Source organism: Staurois parvus, unplaced genomic scaffold, assembly GCF_062004578.1.
Source record: "Staurois parvus isolate SC_StPar_1 unplaced genomic scaffold, SC_StPar_1.0 ptg000574l, whole genome shotgun sequence".
Taxonomy (NCBI): Eukaryota; Metazoa; Chordata; class Amphibia; order Anura; family Ranidae; genus Staurois; species Staurois parvus.
This window is the reverse complement of record NW_028318370.1, coordinates 4025904-4052826: the sequence shown is the minus strand read 5'-3', so window position 1 is coordinate 4052826 and position 26923 is coordinate 4025904. Positions and strand designations below refer to the sequence as shown.

The following is a 26923-nucleotide window of genomic DNA, read 5'->3' as shown; positions in this document are numbered from 1 at the left end:
TTTAGATCGGGGGGTGCCCGATTTTAGTCTTGCCTAGGGCAGCACAAAACCAAAATACATCACTGAGTTGCACCAATCCAAAACTGCAATGTAAGGTCGCAATGGAAATCACACAACTTTGGAGTTACACAAGTGTGAATGGAGGCTTCCTGTGATGTATTGCTGGTAGAATTCTTACCTGTCACGGAAGCAGCCTGAGTTCAATTCCAAGCCCAGTGGTGTCGCTATGGGGGTGCAGACTGCACCCGGGTGACACCTCTCTGGTGTTTACTTAGGGAAGGCCAGGATCTCTGGATGAGCTGAGCCGCCATGTTTCGGGCAAAGACTCAGGGTCATAGTGTGTGTGGAGAGGATGGGATGAAGATTTCTGCTGCTTGTGTGCTGGAGATCAGAGAAGATAGCAGAGAGAGCAACAGCAGGTCAGTGTGTGTGCTGTGTACGTCCTCCTCTACCACCAGGGAGAGACATTCATTCCCTACTCCCCCCCCCCTTCTGCTGTCACTGAGACATGGGACATTCCAAACCTCCTCCACTGACATCAACCACTACCCCCCCTCAACATACCAAGATGGTACATTCCATCCATCAACCCCCCCCCCCCCATACTAACATGGTACATTGCATGCCAGGGTGGGACACACACACACACCATGTTTTACCGCACCAGGTGACACCAACCCTAATGATGTCAATGTCCCAGCCAATGCTTCTATAGCTACAGAGTGAACTCAGCCCCCCCCATTTTTCAAGTGTAGCTGAATGTGTCAAAGCAAATCTTAAAAAGAAAGATAATTTTGAAGGTGGTACAATATTACTGACTTTGAAAGTGTGTGAATGCAAAAACAAAAACTTTAGTAGAAGGGATATACATTTTTTTTTGTAGCACACTATTATATATATATATTTTATTTTATTTTACCAAGGGACTTTATTAAGGACTTTATATTTAGTGAAATGTGAGCACTGTGTAGATTATACATTTGCTAATTTTTGTTCTAGGTGTGATACAGTGTGCATATCAGCTTAGGGGGAGGGGATTATAGTGGCGTGGGAACTTATATATTAATTTAATTATTATAAATGTAGCACCCTCCTAGTTCCTAGAGATAGACTCCAAATGGTTAGACAGGGGCTGAGCAGCAGCCCAGGTGTAATAGCCAGAGAGGGGTCAAATTGTGGTCAGGGCTGAGAGGCTCTGCAGGCTAGCCACTCCAGAATTTTACTCTGCTTTAGCTGGAAGGACTTAGAGGCAGTGGGTGGATCTGAGGAGTGACTGGCTGCACGCTTGAGGGGTCCTAGCCAATCCCCGACAAGAGGCTGGCAAGGGGCTGGACACCCTTAACAAGTGTTGGAGCCTGCTCAGTGGCAGGAGTGGGGGACAGGAGAGTCGGGTGGAGGAAGTAGAGAGGAAGATGTGAGGTTGTGAGAGAGAAAGCTGCAAGGAGGCCCGACAGGATGGGGCCCACCTGCGAGCCTGGAGCTGGAAAGGAAGAAAGCTTGGAACGCACTGGCCCCCTGAGAGAGGACAACCTGTATGGTAGGGAAGGAGCAGTCCCACTGATAGGCCTGGTAGCAGCAGCCAGCCCACAAGCAGTACAGGAGAAGATCTGAGTGAGTACACCTGCACCCCCTGAGCAGATAGGGGAAAGAGCACTCTGGTGGGAAACCAAAATAGCCCCCTACTTGTGACTGATCACTTATTTAAAGGAACAGGAACTGGATCCCCTGCTCAGGGATACCTCCAGATTTCTGGGGTCTGGGATGGTACACTAAGGAAACAACTAGCTCTCCCGCAGAGACTGTGTTGCAGAAAAGGCTTGTAAATAGTTCAAGGAAGTTGTCCTCAGTTCATCGGTACACTTGGGTCTCCTGCACACCCCAAACCCTATCCCAGTTCAATTTCCCCAAATAAAACAACAAAATCAAAGCTCAAGGACTGATTTCTGACTCTGGATGCAAGCTTTTGTGAAGATGTGTGATGCCTGGCTGTGCAGGACTATAGGGGAACCCAAATCTTCTAGCGACTCCTAAGGGGGTAGAGCTTCATAAAAATTACACTTGGGTGCCCCCTCATGAGGTCTAGTCTTCATTTAGTCTTGAGGCATAAAAAAGCGTATTTCTTGTTCCCACAAGGGTTTCCTCCCAGCTAGCTTGGGTATCAAGCTGCTTCTCCTCTGGTCTTCTTCTGAGCTAGCTGTGCATGTGGGGAGATGCAGCATGGTGCGATGGGAGTAATCGCACAGAGTCCAGTTGCTTGTATTGAGGAGTATGATCAACTAAAACCAACCCAAGCGGAAGAGCGTCACTTTGGGTAAAACTCAGTTCAATGCAGAGAAGCAGCAGGTTAGATGCAACGACAGTGTCTGTCTTCAGATAGAAGAATGTTGCCTGGCCTGGACGGCCCCAATGAGGAGGCTTCTGTAGAAGGATTGGGGTCCCTCGCCTGTCCTATTCATCGGGAACCTTACTCTGCCGCTAACCACTTTTGCTGACAGACAGGTGCTCTTTCCCTACTCTGACCACTTCGCAAAAGTATGACAAAACCTGGGGGCAGGGACTTATAAAGACTCTACTGACCCAAGATAGCCAACCAAAACACTGCCTTCAGGGACCAGGCAACCATAGAGAAACCAGGTTTCTCCTGACTTCCTCTCCAGTCTCTGACACCGCTTCAGTTGATCGCTACCTACAGTGGAGAAAGCAGACTGCACCTGCCTATGTTCATGTCTTCCATTTTCCAGAAATGGAGCCTTAAAAATGGAAAAGGAGAAAGAGCTGAACTAAATGAGGTTTAATTACTTAAAGAAAAATTCAAGGTATCGGCATATTTTCATATTAGCTTGGACCAATGTAACTATGTATATGACATACCTGGCTGGTGACACTGGAAACTGGAAATCACTGAAGAAGACAATAATCTCCACTTGCATTGTGAAACCAGGAAGTTGGCCGCTTGTCACATGCTCCATTCAGATAATGCTTTCATTTGCTAGATAAATGCAAATTGTTCTCTGATTGGACGAGGTGCAGAGACAGGGTGGTGACATCATACTCTCCACTTCATCAGATCAAAGAATGATTTGCATTCATTCAGAAAATGAAAGCATTCTCTGAATGGCACCAGTGCTGAGTGACCAACCTCCTGCATCAACAAGGCTTCGGGCCAGCAGCTCAGCACAGGACCCATAAGCAAGTTTAGATCACTAGAGTGATTTCAGCTTCCAGCAGTATTGGTCAGGTATGTCATATACATAGCTACATTGGTCCAAGCTGAACCAATGTAACAATGTATACCACACAGATGCCTAGAATTATTCCTTAAAGTGTATCTAAACCCAAAAACAAACACAATATATTTCAACTTACCAGTCCATAGATGTGGTGTCTGCATTAGTTTTTTCCTTTTTTTAGGCTTTTCCCCCCTTTATTTCCCCCTGGTGATCCTGCCAGTAACATACTCCCTGTCCTAGGGGGGTAACGTTTACTCACTGTACTGTATCTATGGGTGAGCAGTGTTTTTACCTTAGGATCCTTGCTCCTGATTTGGACTACAGAGCACTTCCCCTTATCTCCATAACATGGGACAGCAGTTTTCTGTAGTTTACAGAGGTGGAGTGGGCAAGGCCGATTACACTACTTGAAATAACAATGCAGGGTGCACGGGACATGATTTGGAGGTCTGGTAGGATCAACAGGTATTTTTTTCCCTTATTGAACATACAGTTGTGTTCAAAATAATAGCAGTGTGTTGAAAAAAGTGAATAAAGCTCAAAATCCTTCTAATAGCTTTTATTTCCATCCACACAAATGCATTGGGAACACGACACATTCTATTCCAAATCACAACATGAAGAATAATAGATCAAATTTGTGTTGTTCCTCTAAAACAATTGAAGAAAAGTGAATATTAGACGGTTCAAAAAAATCGCAGTGTTTGTATTCTTCTTTATAAACTCAAACATTCACTATATAAACTGAAAAATGTTTGAAGATTTTGCTTTCCTTTGAATGACTTCATGAATATTTGGTTGTAGTCGCACTGTTTCTGAGAACTGCTGTACATCTGTGTTGCATGGAGTCACCCAACTTCTGGCACCTGTGATCAGGTATTCCAGCCCAGGATGATTGGACTACATTCCACAGTTCTTCTCTATTTCTTGGTTTTGCCTCAGAAACTGCATTTTTGATGTCACCCCACAAGTTTTCTATTGGATTAAGATCCGGGGATTGGGCTGGCCACTCCATAACGTCAATCTTGTTGGTCTGGAACCAAGATGTTGCACGTTTACTGGTGTGTTTGGGGTCGTTGTCTTGTTGGAACACCCATTTCAAGGGCATTTCCTCTTCAGCATAAGGCAGCATGACCTCTTCAAGTATTCTGATGTATTCAAACTGATCCATGATCCCTGGTATGCGATAAATAGGCCCAACACCGTAGTATGAGAAACATCCCTATATCATGATGCTTGCACCACCATGCTTCACTGTCTTCACAGTGTACTGTGGCTTGAATTCAGTGTTTGGGGGTCGTCTGACAAACTGTCTCCAGCCACTAGACCCAAAAAGAACAATCTTACTTTCATCAGTCCACAAAATGTTCCGCCATTTCTCTTTAGGCCAGTCACTGTGCTCTTTGGCAGATTGTAACCTCTTCAGCACGTCTTTTTTCCAACAGTGGGACTTTGCGGGGACTTCTTGCAGATAGCTTGGCTTCACATAGGCGCCTTCTAATTGTAACAGTCCTCACAGGGAACTTTACACCTTCTTTCATCTTCCTGGAGCTGATTGTTGGCTGAGTCCTTGCCATTTTGGCTATTCTATCCATTCGAATGGTCGTTTTTCACTTTCTTCCAAGTCTTTCAGGTTTTGGTTGCCATTTTAAAGCATTTGCAATCATTTTAGCTGAGCAGCCTATCATTTTCTGCACTTCTTTATATGTTTTCCCCTCTCCAATCAGCTTTTTAATCAAGGTACGCTGTTCTTCTGAACAATGTCTGGAACGACCCATTTTCCTCAGAATTTCAGAGAGAAATGCACTGTAACCAGCATGTACAACATTTGCTGCCTTCCTTCCTTAAATAAGGGCAATAATTGCCACCTGTTTTTCAAAGAATGAATGACCTCACTAATAGAACTCCACACTGCTATTATTTTGAACATGCCCCTTTCAATGAGTGATTCAATGACACAGAATCAGCAGCATGCATGTCATGACTGTTGGGTCTGTTGGATTTCTATTACTCTACTACACCTGCTAGTAAATTATTTGCCATGTAGAAATATCATTTCTACCAAAAACAGTGATTGATCCGGTTAGTGATGTCTGACTGCTATTATTTTGAACACAACTGTATATAACAAAACACTTTCAACCCTTATGGCAGTTTAAAGTGCTGTAAAGACTTCATAGTCTTTATTAAGCACTAACACAGGTCTTTTATTGGATCTCATCGTGATTCAAACAACATCCCCTGCTCAAGCCTCAAAGGAGGGGGAGGCCTTTCCTCCGAAACATGTTGACTGTATTTAATGCTCTTAATATTAAATATTAAGTACCAACATTTCAAAAAGACCTCTGAGTGATATAAACTTTTGAACTAGGTGCTCTTCAATACCCACTCCAAAACACTTTCAACAGTCTACAGACCAAAAAGGAGCAAATAAGAGAAGTTCATTGTTAGGGTTCACATACATTTTAAAGAAATTCAAAGTTACAACAGCATTGTGCATAATTAAAAAGAAAAATGTACTATGTTCCTGTTTTTCAATAAAATACTATACTATTAGCACCTTGTTGTTTCTGGCTTGTTACTAACGAGCCTCCAAGGTGGAGAAATTCCTATTTTTCTGAGCTGTTTGATCTGGTGGTTTGAAAGCTCCATGGAGCTGTCCATGGATTCTGAGAGGGTCCTTTTTGCTTGAGGTGATTGTAGCCGTATTAGTGCATTTGCGACAGAAACAATTGAGTACTGTCCGTGATACTTTTTTTATTTGCACTAACATACAATTTTGAGGACAAGCTTTCGGGGTATGTCCCCTTCTTCAAGGTCCAAACAGTACTATTACAAATCACAAAGTTTAAGCAGAATGTTAGAAGGGATTGAGGAAAAAAAAGGCTACAGATAAGATACATCAAGAGCGAGGGGGGGAGGGGGGGGATACTACACTCACAGAGAGGGGGTCAATCTTCAGCTAATAGATAGTCATAAAGCTGTCGGATAATGGTTGAGGAATCCCATGTCCAAGTTAAGGCCGTTATCTTTTGTGTCAAATAGAATTATCATTCTTAGTTCAAATGTTTTTCTTTCCTGGATAGATCTGAATTTTCCTTTCAGAACTAAAACATTGAGGTCTTCCATATTGTGGCCTGGTTGTGTGAAATGGTGCCCCACAGGTGTGCAGAGGTCATCTTCTTTATGTTCCTTGATGGTATGTCTGTGCAGATTCATCCTTGTTTGCAACTTCTGTCCTGTTTCGCCAACATAAGATCCTTTGCTGCATTTTCTGCACTGGATAAGGTATACAACATTACTGGAGGTGCAGCTGTATGATCCGGAGATATTGGAGATCCCTTTTGAGTGTCTGACACTTTTTGATGGATTGATTTGGTTGCACAGTTTGCAGCGTTTCTTATTGCAGGGTTTGCTTCCATTATTTGTGACATCTTGATCAGAAGGAAGTTTCCTACTGATTAGTTTATTTCTGAGGTTGGGGGGTTGTCTGAAAGCCAGTATTGGGGGTTGCTGGAATATTTCTTTCAGAGCTCCATCCTCTGTTATGATGGGTTGTAAATCTTTGATTATTTTTCTTATCCCTTCTAGTGCCGGGTTGTATGTGGTTACTAGAGGTACACAGTTGTTTGTTTTTTTCTCTTTGTACTGAAGTAGATTTTCCCTTCGTGTTCTCAAGGCTGTGTTTATGCTGGTGTTGATAGTTTTGTCCTTGTAACCTTTCTTATGGAAGGCGTCTGCTAGTGTCCCAAGATGTTTATCTCTGACTCTTGGGTCAGAACATACTCGGTGGTATCTAATGGCCTGACTGTGTATGATGGCACGTTTCGTGTGTTGGGGGTGAAAGCTGGAACTGTGGAGGTAGTTTCATCTGTCAGTGGGTTTCCTGTATATTGAGGTGTGAAGCGTATCATCCCTGATGTATACTGTGGTGTGTAGGAAGTTGACGTGTGTGTTTGAGTATTCCATTTTTAGTTTGATTGATGGGTGAAGAGTGTTCATCAATGAGTAAAATTGTTTTAGGTATTCTTCACCTTCTGTCCATATGATGAAAATATCATCAATATAGCGAAAGTATCTGTATGGTTTTTGTTCCATGCTGTTCAGGAATTGTTGCTCCAGGTCAGCCATAAATAAATTTGCATATTGGGGGGCCATTTTACTGCCCATCGCAGTGCCCATACATTGAAGATAGATGTCTTTATTGAAAGCAAAGTAGTTGTGTGTGAGTATGAATTCAATGAGCTGTGTAACATCCTCAGCAGTGTATTTGTGGTTTGGTGAGGATGATAAAGATCTGTGACATGCAGCTAATCCATCCTTGTGAGGGATATTACTATACAGGGATACTACATCCATAGTCACTAGAAGTGTATCAGATGTTAATTGCTGTATGTTGTTGATCTTGTTCAGAAAGTCAGTTGTGTCTTGCAGGAAACTAGCAGTATTCATGACTAACAGTTTTAAAAATTTTTCTACAAAGCCTGAGATTTGTTCGGTGAGTGTATTCATACCTGTTATGATGGGTCTGCCTGGATTTCCTGGCTTGTGGACTTTGGGCAGCATGTAGAACTCCCCGATTTCTGGATGATCTGGAATCGCATTTATAAGTTCTGAATGTAGGTGGGCTGGAAGTGTTTTAATGAGACCTTTTAATTGCTTTGTAAAGTCCTGGGTCGGATCAGAAACGCTGCAAACTGTGCAACCAAATCAATCCATCAAAAAGTGTCAGACACTCAAAAGGGATCTCCAGTATCTCCGGATCATACAGCTGCACCTCCAGTAATGTTGTGTACCTTATCCAGTGCAGAAAATGCAGCAAAGGATCTTATGTTGGTGAAACAGGACAGAAGCTGCAAACAAGGATGAATCTGCACAGACATACTATCAAGGAACATAAAGAAGATGACTTCTGCACACCTGTGGGACACCATTTCACACAACCAGGCCACACTATGGGAGACCTCAATGTTTTGGTTCTGAAAGGAAAATTCAAATCTATCCAGGAAAGAAAAACATTTGAACTAAGAATGATAATTCTATTTGACACAAAAGATAACGGCCTTAACTTGGACATGGGATTCCTCAACCATTATCCGACAGCTTTATGACTGTTAGCTGAAGCTTGACCCCCTCTGTGTGAGTGTAGTATCCCCCCCTCCCCCCCCTCGCTCTTGATGTATCTTATCTGTAGCCTTTTTTTTTTCTCAATCCCTTCTAACATTCTGCTTAAACTTTGTGATTTGTAATAGTACTGTTTGGACTTTGAAGAAGGGGACATACCCCGAAAGCTTGTCCTCAAAATTGTATGTTAGTGCAAATAAAAAAAGTATCACGGACAGTACTAAATTGTTTCTGAGAGGGTCCTTTGAAAGAGGTTTGGAGTTGTCTTGTATGCTGACTGTGTGCCAGATGATTCCACTATTCTCACCTGTACCCAGATGACCACAATGGGATAATATGTATACATGCGCTGTAATTTTGCGCTTCTGGTGAGTGCAATTATATTACCAGTTACAATCACGGATTTCACCAACACGGATCACATGCATTTTGGACTTTATTTATCCTGTTGATTTCATGACAATATCTATCAAACACTAAAGTCACCTTGTATTTATTTATTTATTTTCACTTGCTTATACGTCATTACATGACGGTTCACTTTATACCTGTTTATCACTTATAGCGCAATCAAGTGCCCACGCCAGTCACTTTGATGTTATTTTAAGTGCTGCATTTATATATATATATATATATATATATATATATATATATATATATAAAAAGAAAAGTATACTTTGGACAAGGTGCAAGTAAATATGCACTTTGTAATTTCAGGCCTCATCCCATGACCTACTGTAGATGCTGGGGACCCAGTGGCTACTTTTTGGACTTAGCTTCTCCATTGGCTCTGATTCCACACAACAGTGAACCCTACCACATGGAACAAACTAAGTTCATCTACCCTGATAATATATTGTTTAATGTAGATTTTTATCTGGGCTGGTGTTTCTCATCACCACTTTGGTATTCATCAATGGGAGATCACATCTTAAATGGTGCTCAAAGTAATGGTTGTACTTTTACAATCCTTTTTTCTATATATTTTACATTACATTCTTTCATTTCCCTTGATGAACTGTGAACTTTCATTTTATTTATAAGTAACATAAGCGATGCGCTACCAGGATGTCTTTATAATTGAGTGTCTTATATATTTGAGTGTATCAGGGCTCCCGTGCAGTGACCGTAATAAAGTCCATTTACCTGTTTTCCAGCAAATGAAACATATTACAGAAAGGGGCAAAGCTCGACCTTGCATTGACTGGTGAAAGCAGAAGATGTGTTAAAAAACAATGGCTACAATGTGTATCTATTGGTGGAAAACCCCTCCACTGGTGGCCATGCCAAAATTGTTAGGGATGTCAACCAATAAAGACCTTCATCGAGAAACAACTTTGTATCACTATCAAGATAAATTCTAAGCCAGCTGGAGCAATACAAATTAATTATTTTATCTTGGGTAAAAAGCAATGATACCATAAAATAAAAATTAAATACAAATGTCTGTGTGAATACCAAATATACAAACAATAAGCAGCACACATATTATTGATATTTATAGTCTATAGAGAATCTTTTTAGCAATGCAGCACTTCAATGTTGAAGTAACTCGTAAATATCTCCATGAGATTAAGAGAAAGCAACGTCTTTTCCCCCCAACAATGAAAACGGGTTACCCACCAGATAGTTGGACCTCACAATTCGAGGACGTCTATTATTATGTTGGACTCAAAAGCCAAACAACCCTTCATTGAGCACCAATATGGGAAATACCAGGAAAGCTTACAGTATATTCTCCTGTAAAGGCTTCATCAATGTAAACTCTGTGTGTCATGTTTCACATAACTGTCATATGCCTTTAAATGTTTTCAGTGTTTTGTCTCTGCTCCTCCCTTTCCTTTAGTTTAGCTAATGTTGCATAGATAGCCCTCCCCCTTTCCCAGAGATGCATGGCAGTAAGCCTCATGGCATGGAGTAGGAAACAGCATGTTCTTTTGACCTATGGAATTTCATTGTTGTAAGATTCTCTCAGTTTATGGAATAAACTTTACATGATCTACAAGATGTCATTCTCATTGAGTCACTGACTGTGGTATCTATCAGAGGTTGAAGGTATCGCTATCTCATCACAACTGTAAGTTACAGAGATCACACTATCAATGCTTAGATTGGAGCCAACAGAACACTGTGTATCCATATGTGATTATCCACATGAAGAGAAGAGGAAGACTCCAATAGTCTAGGCCAGCAATGGGCAAACTACGGCCCGCGGGCCGTATACGGCCCGGCGGACCTTTTGATCCGGCCCGCGGAGAACGTGAGGGGAGCTAGGCTCCTCTCACAGTCCACCCTGAAGACCGGTGTAGCATGAAAATCTGTCTCCTATGAGGATCTGTCCCCCTCAACGTATCTGCGCATGTGCCGGAGATCGCCGATCGGCTGCTAATGCCTGAAACTGGCACATGCGCAGATACGTCGAGGGGGACAGATCCTCATAGGAGACAGATTTTCATGCTACACCGGAACTGCGCGGGAACACGGCGAGAGGAACGCGCGGAACAAAGGTAAGTGAATTGACACAGGGGGGACTTGGGGACTTAATATGGGGGATGAATTAATATGGGGAATGAATTACTATAGGGGGGATGAATTACTATATGGGGGATGAATTACTATAGGGGGGATGAATTACTATATGGGGGATGAATTACTATGGGGGATGAATTACTATGGGGGATGAATTACTATATGGGGGATGAATTACTATATGGGGAATGAATTACTATGGGGGATGAATTACTATGGGGGATGAATTACTATGGGGGATGAATTACTATATGGGGGATGAATTACTATGGGGGATGAATTACTATATGGGGGATGAATTACTATATGGGGATGAATTACTATATGGGGGATGAATTACTATAGGGGGGATGAATTACTATAGGGGGGATGAATTACTATATGGGGGATGAATTACTATGGGGGATGAATTACTATGGGGGATGAATTACTATATGGGGGATGAATTACTATGGGGGATGAATTACTATGGGGGATGAATTACTATGGGGGATGAATTACTATGGGGGATGAATTACTATGGGGGATGAATTACTATAGGGGGGATGAATTACTATATGGGGGATGAATTACTATGGTAGATGAATTACTATGGGGGATGAATTACTATGGGGGATGAATTACTATATGGGGGATGAATTACTATGGGGGATGAATTACTATAGGGGGGATGAATTACTATATGGGGGATGAATTACTATGGGGGATGAATTACTATATGGGGGATGAATTACTATGGGGGATGAATTACTATATGGGGGATGAATTACTATGGGGGATGAATTACTATATGGGGGATGAATTACTATATGGGGGATGAATTACTATATGGGGGATGAATTACTATATGCGGGATTAATTACTATGCTTACTATGGGGGAGTATTACTATACTTACTATGGATGACACATACACATCATTCATCTACTCTTGGTCCGGCCCCCGGGTCCAATATATGAACCCATTGCGGCCCTCAAGTCAAAAAGTTTGCCCACCCCTGGTCTAGGCACTGTTGAAAAAAAAACCTTATTCAAACTTTATAATAAATACATGGATAACTGGAGGATTGCGCATGATGACAGTGTCTTCTTAGCTCTACCCTAGGCATTTCATCCTAGCAGACATCATCAGGGGTGGAGGACACACTATTTGCTCTTATGCTCATGGAGGTGTGTATGAGTCTCTTCAACATGGAAGTGTTGCATTACTAAGAAGAACGATACTTAAGATCCTTCAATCCTCAAATGCCTACAATAGGAAATATTTCCCAAAATTTTTTTGTTTTATTAATTATTTAGTGAAAATGGAAAACACCTTTAAGTCATGAGGTGTACAAGGTCACGTCTCTTAGGACATTAGTATTAGAGGTCTCTGATAGCTTTGAAAGTCTAAACTACTCTTTCTTTGATTGGGAAATTCAAATGTTGCAATTAATGATGGAAAAACATGCGTGGGTTTGATTCGTGGGGCGTTCACTATCGATGCAAATAGTAAAGTTCAAATTAAGTTATGCTGTTGATGAGAAATGTTATTGGTTTTCCTATAAATGTAATAAAGTAGTTTTATTTTATAAGTTAAACTTCAGGCAAACGGCTAAATACACAGATTTAATACATATATAGGAGCTGTTTTTCCTGCCAAACTGTTTTCCTGTTTCTGTCTATCCAATTCTGACATTTGTACAGCTCTACCAGAGAGCACAGCCCTGTCTCTCACAGCAGGTGACCAATACTTTTCTCTGCTGCACGTAATTAATGCTTACAGGTCTTGTCCCTACCCTAGCATGTTTTTGTATAATAAAAGGAGAAGCTGCAGACTTGATATCTCTCTGCCATTCTACTCTCTCCTCCTACCAGTGTGCCCACGGTGTGCTCCTTGTACTGCTTCTACCTCTCCAGTCTGCATCTGCATTCTACCAAGTCAAAGTCAGGTACTTCCTGTACATTGTATTAAAAATATACATTTTAGAAGTAGTTAAAAAATAAAAAGCTGCATTCAGGGGCGGACTGACCATTCGGAAACTCGGGCACTGCCCGAGTGCCCGGGGTCAGTAGGGAGCCCCATGAGATGCCCCTGGTACCTTTTTCATAGGCTTTTTTGAGTTTGGGCAAGGACACAGGGGCCCCATGATCCCCTATTGCCCGGGGGCCCCATGAGTTATCAGTCTGCCCCTGGCTGCATTAATTAGTATCTTTTGTATCTGCCAGGAGTTTAGCTTTAACCCATTTTTGACAGTGTTACTCATATATGTTGCAGCGGGGGGTGGGAAATGATGCCCAGCAGCAACATCTATGCTACCCTGTCTTGTTGTGTGGTTCATTCCATCGGTGGCCCCAGATTTGTGATGGAGCTGATAGACATGGCTTCCAAAGACGTCAGCACTGTGCAGCCAATCACAGTGCAGATGGATCGGGAGCTCCATCCACTAGATCTGGGCAGCACAGCCCATTTCAATTACTGGCTTCAGCTGGTTAAACACATCTATTTGTCTGAATTTAGTCATTTATACTCAGAGGATCTTCGAAACCAAATTATTCTATATTCAGTCCATCCGCTGTTGATAAATACAAGAGAACATGTGCTTTGAACAGTTTACATTCGTTATTTGTCATATTGAAACACCTAAGTCTCTGAAGAAAGTGAAGTCCGTAAGTTATTCCTCAGAAACCTGAAACACTGAAAGAGAATTGCAATACTTTTTTCTACTGTCAAGGTGTACATAAGCTGTCTTCAGACTAACCAGACACAAGTTATACCCCTTGAACTATTGAGCTCAACTGGTCCACTAAAGTCATAATGACTTGATTTTAACTTCAAAGGGTGTGGCTTTGCTGAAGTCCTTTATAATATCTCAGCAGTTTTCTTACTGAATAATATCCTTTGAGATCTTGCTCTTAACATGACTTGGATTCTCAGATGTCACCTTGAAAAGGTTTTGAAGAGAGAGCACAATAGATCACAAGAACGTCTTCAGTATAAAATTCTATAGCTCAAGCTGTTCATTGTCCAGCTTCATTGTTAATGTTCACAGGAAGGTTCCTTGTCTAGTTCAAACGCACCGTTGCGTACTCAACTTCACCCGCTTCTTCGATTTGAAAATATGCTTTTATTGCTTCATGGTTTAAATCGGCATAGACTAAAGAGTCTTCTTCTGGTGAAAAGGGAACGCTGATCCGGTATTCCAGATGGGCATTGTCATAGGTGGTTTCGGTGGGCACTGTAGTGAACTCCTTGCATGGTGGACATGAAGGCTCGACACACTCCAAGCAGTTCTCAGGACCTACTGATGTAGCTACATAATGTACCTGAAAAAACATATAACATCATTTTAAAAAAGTGTTGTTTGAATACACATTTCGATTTCCCTTCACTATCTTTCTCAGAGACACAAAAGGAAGTGAATGTAAATATCTTTAGTTTTCACTGGAACTGGTGCCATTATCCCTTCCCCACCCATTGGAAGATTTCCCTCTAATTCCTGTTCCAGAGACAACTTTAACAATTTGATTTTCTTATAATTTTTTATCCAATGACAATGGTCACCAGGACAAATCAGAGAGGGTGAATCTCCCCAGCAGGGGGGCACACAAAACTTGACCAGTGTTCTAACCCTTCACCACTCTATACAAAACTTTAAAAAGTTCTTTATGATTTTTAGGCTCAATCAATCACATACCAAAAATGAATATTTTCACTGAAGCGAATAGCTTTGGTGAAGCTGTTGTATGTGGTATTCTCTATTCACCCATGAATTTCCTTTACCATGGGAACCCCTGACCCCACAGGATGAAGCCTTCCCTGGTTCCTTCTTTACCCCTTTATCAACATGCTAATTTATTATATAAAACTTTTCTGCTTTCATTACATACAGACTGTTTGTGTTCTGGGTATTTGTCCCTGGGTGCATACTGCCCTGAATGAAAGTAGGGCTAGGTGCACCACCCAGCCACAGCAATTGTCAGCCTCTCATAGAGTTTGATAAGCTGCTGACACCGGGCCTGGACGTTGTACCTGTGCTCCCCATCCACGCCTTACAGCCAGCGCAGGGGCGGACTGACCATTTGGAAACTCGGGCACTGAGGGCCCGGAGTCAGTAGGGGGCCCCATGAGATGCCCCTGGTACCTTTTTCATATGCTTTTTTGAGTTTGGACAAGGACACAGGGGCCCCATGATCCCCTATTACCCAGGGGCCCCATGAGTTGTCAGTCCGCCCCTGAGCCAGCGTCTCATGCACCGGGACTAAATGCCCAGTATGCATAAGGCCTTAGTGATGTGGTAAGATCCCTGGTCTACAGAAAGCTGCAAAGCTATGGATATTGTTTCTAACTATATAGAAAATATATGAATGACTAGAAAAGCTACAATTTCTGGGGAAATTGTGTGAAGTGTTCTTGCCTCCACCAGTAGTCTAGGGCTTGAAAATGAGGGTGTGGTGGCAGTTTAGAAATCATGTCCTGATTTTTCAGCTCACACTCTAGCTTTTGTCACTCTACTGCCTGCTCACACACCTGGGTTCCTATGGCAACTCACTCTACAGCAAGGGCAGAGAAGAGCAGTTAAAAACAAACTGCTCCAACTTGCTCACTTCACTGGCGGTTGACATCTTCAAATGGTTGTAGTTTAAAAATTATAAATCCTACACCGAAGAGCTTTGTATTGTGATCACAAGACCCAGACCTACATTTGGATGCATGGTATGTCTCTGAAATATTAAAAATGAAGGCACAGTCGTAGTTTAGAAATTGCCCTTCAAATTTTAGGTGGCTAGAGTGGAGTTTCAATGAACGTGAGTTGCAAAGAAATGGTCATATTGTGAAAACTATCAGGACTATGGCTTAGCCGTGGACATTTTTAGTGGCAGCATGGATAGCTGAACGTTTTGATATAAGATTTGTGTAGGTGGGCTTGAAAATGAAGGATTGATGGCAGTTTAGAAATCATGTCCTGATTTTTCAGCTCACACTCTAGCTTTTGTCAGCTCCCACTCTAGTTTTGAACATTCCGCCATTCATTCCTATGGGACCAATTTCACCACAAAAATGCCGATATTTCATGAACCATTCGGCGAAACGATCCACGAAGTAATAGCACACCAATCGGGAACAATCCGCACGTTTCGGGAAATCATGTTTAGGGCAGCACATTTATTCATTTATTTATTTTGGTGGAGGATGCAGGCAATGATCCCGCTACCTCTTGCACATTTATTTTAATAGGCTGCCCTAAATGCAAGAGTCCCTGACTCTTTTGCAAAATTATGCTGCACCGAAACGCATGGTGGGGTGCCATTAGGAATTAAGGGCACTGCTGCGCATCTGCTAAAGTGCACTGCATTTTTGTGAATGGCGGGAAATTGCGTGATTTTGCACATGTTCCTGACATGCACAAGTGTGAACCTATAGGTCCTGTGCACCGGGAGTGTATCCTTTTATTACTAGAGGACTGTCAGTTTGTATTCAGTTTTATCAAAATTTAGATAGGATATCATTACAGCTTGGCCATAATACCAATGGGGCAATATATGCCGTACCTCTTCTGCTCTGTCTGGGTCTTTAGAACATCTATGTTTTCCTGGAAGCAGAGGGAGAAATTGTTAAAACCAAAATAATATAATGAAAAAAATACATAATATAATAAGTATAAGAGGTAACTGAACATACGCAGGTAGATAGTCAACAAGCTACAGTGCTACCTAAAGCAAAATTAAAGTGATTGTAAATCCTCATCTTGTAAAACAATCCACTCAGTTTAAAATAGAAATGAAAGGCAAAACATTTGTGTATAGATATAAAAAAATTATAAATTAAATATGCTTTTTATAAGTGATCACTCTCTGTTCTCAGCTGCATAATAGCTAGGGGAGGAGAAACAGCAGGATACTAATCTTCCCAGTGAATGGCTGTGCGGGGGATCAGGACAAGTCTGATCATTGAAGGAGAGCAGGCTGAATCCTAGAGCTGACCACGCTGTGCTCGCATGCCTAGTGTGGTCAAATTTTAATAAGAAAGCACAGGGACTGGCAGGAACACCAGGGATTTCAAACAAAGGAAGCAATACAAAGAGATTAGGATACTTTTTCATACAAGTACATGGTACAGCAGGCACATATCAGGAATAGGAAATGTTGGCTTTACGTATTTTTTAAACCTAAAAAAATTTTTGAAAAAAATGGAATTTTTGACAAAAGAGGCTCTATTGTTTTCTTCTGCCATAACTGCTTCTACATGCCTGTTGGCATTTACAGTATGTACATTGAACCATTCAGTGTACATTTATGGCACCGCTCTCTGCCATGATGACGTGACTCCCATGTCCATGTGCAGGACTGACATCATCACAACCTGGGCAATCAGGTGGATGAAGAGCCTGAACCCTGAAGGAAAACTGGGAGAAGACAATAGCGCCCGTGACAACTCAGAGAGCTGCCACCACATCACTGGAGGGGATCGCTTGGCAGGTAAGTTTCCATAATTTGCTATTATGTTGGACAAAGCCATGGCCATGGCAAAGGCTGCTGAATTGTGTCCCAGGCTCCTCTGGCTCAGAAAACAGGGATTGCCTTTTTAAAATGTATTGCAGATTAATTTAGGTGTAGCTTAGGGAAGATGTGGGATACTCCAGAACACTGAACAGGAACGTGAGGACACTCTTTCCTTTGCATCTACTTCTTTACACAGTCCTTTGAGCAGTGGGACATTTGATGGACAGCACTGGGACAGCCACTAGAATCCCTCTCTCAGGTCTGTACTCACGGTGTCCCTTGGACTTGGATTTCTCCCTCCAGACTCTAGACAGTCTCCTCAGTGGAGCCTCCAGACCAGATCCTCAGTGAAACCCTTCAGTTCTCAAAGAATTAGCAGCAGAATAGGCCCTCAGCTATGCATAGCTGGGATATCAATGCAATGAGACAGGCAGGATCTTCAGTTAGATTAGTGTTTCTAAACCCTTTTTTCAGTCAAGGCACCCTTCAAATTATGGACAGTACCGAGGCACCCTTTAAAATTATGAATAGTCTTGAGGCACTCAATTCTAAAATGTGAAAAACTGATAGTTTTATATAACGCAGCAACATTCACACACATAGGACACCCAACATTAGAGGTGATTTATTCTTCCAGAGCAAATACAATTTTGCACACTGGTATGGAGTAGTATTCCAGTGTGTCTCCTCTCCCTCAGTTTTTTACCATCACTGAGCTAATGTGACCCCAGCACTGATGGAGAGGGGCAGGAGAGGGTCAAACTAGGATTCTGTGCAGGCAGCTGACATCTTCTTTATCAACTGAAGATGTCATTGGTTGTCAGGACGCCAGTGGCTAGAAGGTCGTAATGGTGCACAATGAAAACCTGTGGCTTTGTGTAACTAAAAGGCGGGTTTGTTCCACCTGTTGACTTGTATACAAGTTTTGGGCAATTTGTAGACATTTTGCCAAGGCACCCCTGAAAAAATCTCAAGGCACCCCAGGGTTGGTTGAGAAAGGCTGAGTTAGGCTACCAAGAAGGGTAGCAGCCCTTCTGTCTGGAAACCTCTCCTCCTGGGGAAGAACCTTGCCCTCTGGGGCTCCAAACTATTTATGCACTCCCCAACCACCATCTGGGCAGACCTTCCCAGTGACTGGCTAGAGCTGCCTAATATTCAAGCTGCTCATTTGACTCTCCAACACACTACATTCAGGAGGAAACAATCAAACTCGCAGCTTGCAATGCCCAGAGTAGCCCCAAATTAATCACGAGCCATGGAACTAAATTTGCCTAACCAAACTTATCAGCCTACCTGGGAGGGTGCTATATAATGTATTGTAATTTGTATGACCAGGTTTAATTCCAGGTTAATTAGGTCAACTACATGACAATGGGTAGGAAATCTAACTCCTTAATTCGCCGGTACCCCTATCAGTTAATAAAGGTAAAAAACGCCACCAAATATCATTTATTCAGTGAATAAAAATGAAAGTGTGAAGGTGGACACTAGAGCATGGGCTTTAGGTAGCTGCCTAGTGGACTCTTTTACCAGTTTTCTGAGGGGATAGATACACCCGGTTGATCTGGGATCTGCAGGGAAAGTTCACTCATTACAAATTGAACTGTTTATGGAGAGGTTCAAGATCTGGCCATTGTGCAGGCAAGGATCTTCTCCAACACTACTCCCTATGGTGCCAGATAGATCAACAGCTCCCTTGTCTTATGGTTAGTGAACCACTCAAAGTTTTGTCATAGGTGCAACACACTACATGCAGGAGGAAACAATCAAACTCACAGCTTGCAATGCCCAGAGCAGCCCCAAAGTAATCATGTGCTGCTCTGCTGACTACAGGAGAGCCATGGAACTAAATTTGCTTAACCAAACTTAGCAGTCTATCTGGGAGGGTGCTACATAATGTATTGTAATTTGTAATGCCAGATTAATTAGGTCAACTACATAACAATGGGTAGGAAATCTCACTCCTTAATTTGCCCCTACCAATATCAGTTAATAAAGGTGAAAAACGCCACCAAGTATGAAGGTGGACACTAGAGCATGGGCTTTAAGAAGCAGCCTAGAGGACTTTTTTTTACCAGTTTTCTAAGGGGATAGACACACCCAGTTGATCTGGGATCTGCAGGGAAAGTTCACTCATTACAAATCAGACTGTTAATGGAGAGGTTCAAGATTTGGCCATTGTGAAGGCAAGGATCTTCTCCAACACTACTCCCTATGGTGCCACATGGATCAAGAGCTCCCATGTTCTATGGTCAGTGAACCACTCAAAGTTTTGTCATAGGTGCAACACACTACATGCAGGAGGAAACAATCAAACTCGCAGCTTGCAATGCCCAGAGCAGCCCCAAAGTAATCATGTGCTGCTCTGCTGACTACAGGAGAGCCATGGAACTAAATTTGCCTAACCAAACTTAGCAGCCTACCTGGGAGCAGGGGCAGACTGACAACTCATGGGGCCCCGAGGTAATAGGGGATCATGGGGCCCCTGTGTCCTTGCCCAAACTCAAAAAAGCCTATGAAAAAGGTACCAGGGGCATCTCATGGGGCCCTCTACTGACCCCGGGCCCTCGGGCAGTGCCCGAGTTTCCAAATGGTCAGTCCACCCCTGCCTGGGAGGGTGCTACATAATGTATTGTAATTTGTATGAACAGGTTTAATGCCAGATTAATTAGGTCAACTACATAACAATAGGTAGGAAATCTCACTCCTTAATTCGCTGGTACCCCTATCAGTCAATAAAGGTGAAAAAACGACACCAAGTGTGAAGGTGGACACTAGAGCATGGGCTTTAAGAAGCAGCCTAGAGGACCTTTTTACCAGTTTTCTAAGGGGATAGACACACCCGGTTGATCTGGGATCCACAGGGAAAGTTCACTCATTACAAATCGGACTGTTAATGGAGAGGTTCAAGATTTGGCCATTGTGTGGGCAAGGATCTTCTCCAACACTACTCCCTATGGTGCCACATGGTTCAACAGCTCCCTTGTCTTATGGTCAGTGAACCAATCGAAGTTTTGTCATAGGTGCTGTGGACAACTATACCTCAGTTATTACTTACCATTCAAAAATCATAATCTATGACTGGATTTACTGAGCATAACAATAATGAATTTTATTATTTTGAAAAGTACTATTGAATAAGATATTGGATTTTGAAAACACCTATTGTCATTCTGAATGTGTGTGACCTAATTGTTACTGCCATAATCCATACCTGTTACCTCTCATATTGTTAATCAAACCATTTGCCCTCCAGAGGATTTGCCCCGGCAGTGACTGACATCCCCAGCAGCCAATAGTGGCGCGGATATATATATATGTGATTTTGCTCAGCCGTGCCGCCCTGTAGCAGTACATCTGCTATAGGGCAGCAGGCAAGCGGTTAATAAAGGCTTGTAAACAAAAATAAATGTAAAAAAAAAAGTACTACTTTGTATGTAGTATGTTAAAGCTGAACCCAAGGCGAACTGCTAAATGCGTATATGAAATACAAAGATGTAAATTGGATAGATTATTGATTTATGCCTATTTATGGATTTATAATTTTTGTCATTAATTATTTTAACTTTTTTAAAATATATTTATTGATACGTTGATGTATTGATGTAATGCACTTTGTTTTGATTTCTTAGAGTATTTGTTATGGTATAAATTATTATCTTTTTTTTTTACTTATTTTTTGGGTAGCAATAACATTTTCTAATATTGTTCAGCTATTTATACAGGAGCTTGAATCGTGAGGTTTTGAAGTGAGAGCAGAATTATTTGTATTGGCTTACTAAAGGATGTAATAATAATCACAGAACTACAATAAAGGCTAAGAGCCCGGTCAATTTGCAAAATGAAATGGCACCTGAAATCGCATCTAATGAATGTGAATATCAGTGTGTTAACATGTGCGATTTGCTGCAGCGCGATTTTTACAGTAGTTCTTGCATTACTTTTTTCTTCAGTTTTGTTGCAATTTCACATACATAGAATTCAATGGAAAACGCACTGCAAATTGCAAGAAATTGTTGAAAATATTCACAAGTAGCAATAAAGTCTTCAGAAATCACACCTGAAATTGCACACAAATCCCGTGATTTTTGATCACAGCGGTCCATCTTTTAGGAGAACGTAATAAATACACCAATTTTTGCAGGCATAAAAATGTGTGTTTATTATCTTTTTTTGCGTAGTCCTGAAGACTCTTCCTCCACCTCTCAAGGTACGGGCTTTTGGTTGGATAGATGGATGAAGTGTTTACATTTGCACCATGTTATCTCCTTAATATGGATGGTATATGGTGCAAAGGGTGGAGTAATGCAGGCCATAGATGGGGTTGAAAACCGGCCGTTTTTTTACAAGAAAAAAACAAAAAATCGGTCGTTCGATCGGCCGACGTTACCACCAACGGTAAAAGAAATCGGCCGATTTTCATCCCCTCTACGGCCGGCATATAATTACTTCTGTCCCTTGCAGAGAGCTCCGCTATTATATTTGACATGAAAAAGTATTGCGGTTGCAACAATGTATCCATTTCGGATATAGATGTTTTATTTGGATACAAATAGTTACATTTTGCAACCACAAGACTTTTCATATAAAATATAATAGCGAACTGGAATTCTTCTTTTTCTTCTACTTCTTTTTCTCCTTCTTCTTCTTCTTCTTCTTGCAGGTCACGGCTCATGCGCAGATTTTTTTATCGGTAAAACGATCTGCCGATTTTCCCATCATTGCTGGGAAAATCGGCCGATCGGCAAAATTGGCCAATTTTTTTCCAACTTTAATTTATTTTTCGGCCGAAAAATCGCCCGATTTTCGACACATCTATGGCCTGCATTAGCTCCTAAGTTTGGTCTTTTATATCTCCCTGGAGGTTGACATTATCTTTAACGTCTGTATTTGTCTATTGCTGTATTTGTCTATTTTTTATTCAGTTTATTTTAATTTGGGATTTTGGGACATTATTTTATTTATGCATGCAATATCGTTTGTGTTTGAGATTTGCACATTGATTTATGGACTTGAGTATCGCAGCACCAATTTTATTTGTATTTTTGTATGTTTTTGTATGCACATAGGAGAGTGTTTGTTTTTAGCTGCAAGCAGCTACTACACCCTGTTCCAAATTATTATGCAAATTCTATTTAAATGTCACAAAGATGAAATATTTTGTTTTTCAGTGTAACTCATGGATGGCATTGTGTGTCAGGGCTCTTTTGATCACTGAAAACAATCTCGGAGACCTGTGATAATTAGATTGGCCGGTGAGCCCAATTTAAGGAAAAACTACTAAAGGAGGGTGTTGCACATTATTAACCATTAGCCGCCCAGCCAATGGCCGTTTGGTGGCTTCAGATGTGCCTCTTCATTCCGGGTGCACGCCATTTGGCGTGCTCCCGCACATGCGCCATTTGCGGTAATGCAGAGCAGCGCAGCAGCGGGATCTGTCACGGGCCGTGCACCTCGGACACGGCCGATGACAGATCCGAGTACCGGCTCCCGTTGCTGGTACCATGTGACCTGCTGTGACCAATCACAGCAGGTCACATGACAGTTGTATACAATGGATGGCTTCATTCATGATGCCATCCATTGTATACTAGTGCCTAGCTGTGAATGGTCACAGCTAATCACATGCACATGTCATGTGATTAGCTGTGACCAAATCACAGCTAAGCACAAAAAAAAAAAAAAAAAAAAAAAAAAGCTGAATGAATCGATTTCATTCAGGTAAATGCTTGCTTATAGCAAAGTAATTCTTTGCTATAAGCAAATTGTGTAAAAAAAAAAAAAATACTGATCACTTCCCCAAAGTAGTACAGTGTTACTATGGTAACATTGTACTACTTTCGTCATAGTAAAATATGAAAAAAAAATCTTAAAAAAAATAAAAAAAAATGTAATAAAAAATTAAATATAATAAAAAAATTAAAAAAAATTAAAAAAAAAATATATATATATTTTTTCATACTGTCACCAGTCAGTGTCCCTGTTAACCGCCATGCCAGTTATATGATGACGCTGTACTGCACTGGTGACAGTATGTAAAAAAAAAAATAGTGAAAATAATTTTTTTAATTTTTTAATTTTCCGAAAAATTATGACATAAAAATACAACTTCAAAAAACTCGCCATGCCTCTCATGAAGTACGTCGGACTGTCTACTCTGCAAAAAGTGGTCATTTGGGGGATATCTGTACTGTTCTGACATTCTTGGACCTCAAGAAATTAGATTGGCTGTCAGTACTTCAGGATTGATCAATATTCAGATCTATACCATAGTTTGTGAACTCTATAACTTTCCTACAAACTAAAAAATACATCCTAATTTGGGTTATTTTCACCAAAGACATGTAGCAGAATACATCTCGGCCTAAATTTATGAAGAACAATTATTTATTTGTAAACTTTTATAACAGAAACAAAGAAAAATGTGTTTTTTTTTCAAAATTTTTGGTCTTTTTTTGTTAATTTAGCAAAAAATAAAAACCCCAGCGGTGATTAAATACCACCAAAAGAAAGCTCTAGTTGTGTGAAGAAAATGATAAAATTTTAGTTTGGGTACAATGTTGTATGACCGCGCAATTGTCATTCAAAATGTGAGAGCGCTGAAACCTGAAAACTGGCCTGGGCAGGAAGGTGTAAAATTGCACGGTATTGAAATGGTTAAGCAGAGCACCATTTTCAAGCAATATGGGGAAGAAAAAGGATCTCTCTGCTGCCGAAAAGAGTGAAATAGTTCAATGCCTTGGGCGAGGTATGAAAACATTAGATATTTCACGAAAACTTAAGCGTGATCATCGCACTATTAAGAGATTTGTGGCTGATTCAGAGCACAGACGGGTTGGTGCAGATAAAGGCACATTGAGGAAGATTTCTGCCAGATCCATGCATCGGATCAAGAGAGCAGCTGCTAAAATACCATCACATAGCAACAAACAGATATTTGAAGCTGCTGGTGCCTCTGGAGTCCCACGGACATCAAGGTGTAGAGTCCTCCAGAGTCTTGCAACTGTGCATAAACCTTCTATTTGGCCACCACTAACCAATGCTCACAAGCAGAAACGACTGCATTGGGCAGAAAAATACATGAGGACTAATTTTCAAACAGTCCTGTTCACTGATGAGTGCCGTGCAACCCTGGATGGTCCAGATGGATAGAGTAGTGGATGGTTGGTGGACGGCCACCGTGTTCCAACAAGGCTGCGACGTCAGCAAGGCGGTGGTGGAGTCATGTTTTGGGCCGGAATCATGGGAACAGAGCTGGTCAGCCCCTTTAGGGGCCCCAAAGGTGTAGATGACCTCTGCAAAGTATGTGGAGTTTATGACTGACCACTTTCTTCCCTGGTACAGAAGGAAGAATTATGCTTTCCATAATAAAATCATCTTCATGCAGGACAATGCACCATCTCATGCTGCAAAGAATACCTCTGCATCAATGGCTGTTATGGGGATAAAAGGAGAGAAAGTCATGGTGTGGCCTCCATCCTCCCTTGACCTCAATCCTATTGAGAACCTTTGGAGCATCCTCAAGCAAAAGATCTATGAGGGTGGGAGGCAGTTTACATCCAAACAGCAGCTCTGGGAGGCTATTCTGACATCTTGCAAACAAATTCAAGCAGAAACTGTCCAAAAACTCACAAGTTCAATGGATGCAAGACTTGTGACGCTGCTATCAAATAAGGGGTCCTATGTTACAATGTAACGTGACCTATTAAAATGTTTATAAAGTTAAAACGTTGTTAAAAGTTTGATTGAAATAGATTTTGATTTCAGTAAATATTCTGCAAACACAACCAATGACAATTTTCAGTTCTCTACAACCTATAAAGTGTTTTGAAACTTCCTGTGCGGAATAATTTGGAACAGTCATTGGAAGTGTTTTATGTTTAACAAAAATCCTGTTATCATTAGGAGGTTTGTTCAATAAAATGTGAATTGTACTCTTAACCACTTCCAGACCGGACACTTTTACCCCCTTCCTGTCCAGGGCAATTTTCAGCTTTCAGCGCTATTACACTTTGAATGACAATTGCGTGGTCATGCAACACTGTAACCAAATGAATTTTTTACCATTTTTTGAGACAGATAAAGCTTTATTTTGGTGGTATTTATTCACCGCTGGGATTTTAATTTTTTTTGCTATGTAAATGAAAATGTCCAAAAATGTTAAAAAAAAGTTTTTTTTATAAAATTTTGCAAATAAATAATATTTCATCATAAATCTTTGCCAAAATGTATTGTATTAGTAAAAACAAAAAAATCCAAATTAGTTTATAACCAAAAATTATAATTTTTAAACTTTTTTTTTAGATTTTTATTTTATTTTTTTATCTTATTTTTTTTTTTTACATACTGTCACCCTAGCAGTACAGTGTCACCATGGAGGGTGATGAAGATTTTTTTTTTTTTTTACACTGATTGCTTTTAGACCCATATAGGATGTAAAAGCAATCATTTCTCTTTCTCTCTGACTGCATTCTTGCACTTATTGAGAAGTGTTGAGTGAGCTGTGATTGGTCACAGCTTGTCACATGGTACAAGGCTGTTGTGCATAGCCTTGTACCATGTGACCTCTGTGATCATTCACAGATTTCACACGTAGTAAGCAATGATATCACAAGTGACATCTTGTAATACTTTGCATGTGATCACTAATTGGCCAATCAGTGATCAAATGATCGGGACCTCGTACAGAGGTCCCGTCCGACGATCGGTGTTTCACTGTGTCCGGAGGACACAGCGGGCACCAGATCGCGGTGCTGCGTGCTCCCAGGGAGCCCGCACAAGCAGGGTGCGGGGAGGCCGTTTATAAACAGCCACCTGACCCTGCACTGCCACCGTCCGGCCGTTTATATGCAACGGCCGGTCAGGAAGTGGTTAATAGCTGATAACATGAGAATTATGCTGACTGTTAATTACATCAAATATTTAGGTAAATGAGAAAAATATCATTTGCATAATAATTTGGAACACGGTGTATAATGCATTTATATGATACTGCTGTCACTTTATAATTATCTGTTGTCTTCATTAAGACATCACTGCTGTATCACTTGCTAGCGCACTATTTTGTGCAATTATCACCAATTTTTCCACTTTAATTATTTATTCTAGTGCTGTATTTTTTGATTACATTGTATGTTTGAGGATTTTAGAGGTTTTTCCTTTATGGTAGCAGCTTTTTATTATTATTATTTTCTAGTAAGCGCTCGCTTCATTATCTTTAGTTTTTGTAGCTGCTGACTTTCATTTTTTGCAGTTTGACTGAAACTCCGCTTTAACAAATTAGTAAATTATGTTTAGGAGTCTTTATCCCATCAGCCTCTCATCAATGATCTCTCTGCACCATTTTATTGGAGTTCTCATTAACAACTTACCCCGCTTTCTTCGTCGACAAAAAACAAGAAGGCTGATAATGATAATCATGAAACAAACTCCTCCGGCAGAAGCCATAAAATACACCAAGATTTTAAACTGTTCCCGTGCTGAGATGACTGGTATTGATGTTGCGCCTGTATTATGCAAAAAAAATATATATATATCAATGAATTGAAATATTTCTGA

At 41.1% G+C, this 26923-nt stretch overlaps 1 protein-coding gene across 1 annotated transcript in view; it reads right to left on the bottom strand.

Annotated features, from left to right (window-relative positions):
* Positions 1-12430: 12430 nt before the first annotated feature.
* The window catches only part of LOC149450467 (B- and T-lymphocyte attenuator-like), a 66559-nt gene continuing 52066 nt past the window's right edge, over positions 12431-26923 (bottom strand). The window contains exons 4-6 of the mRNA XM_089691921.1: positions 26737-26871; positions 16415-16455; positions 12431-14188 (exon numbers count right to left, since the gene is read on the bottom strand). Coding sequence (XP_089548047.1) covers positions 13928-14188; positions 16415-16455; positions 26737-26871 — 437 coding nt within the window. The 3' untranslated portion in view covers positions 12431-13927. The remainder of the gene's footprint in view (positions 14189-16414; positions 16456-26736; positions 26872-26923) is intronic.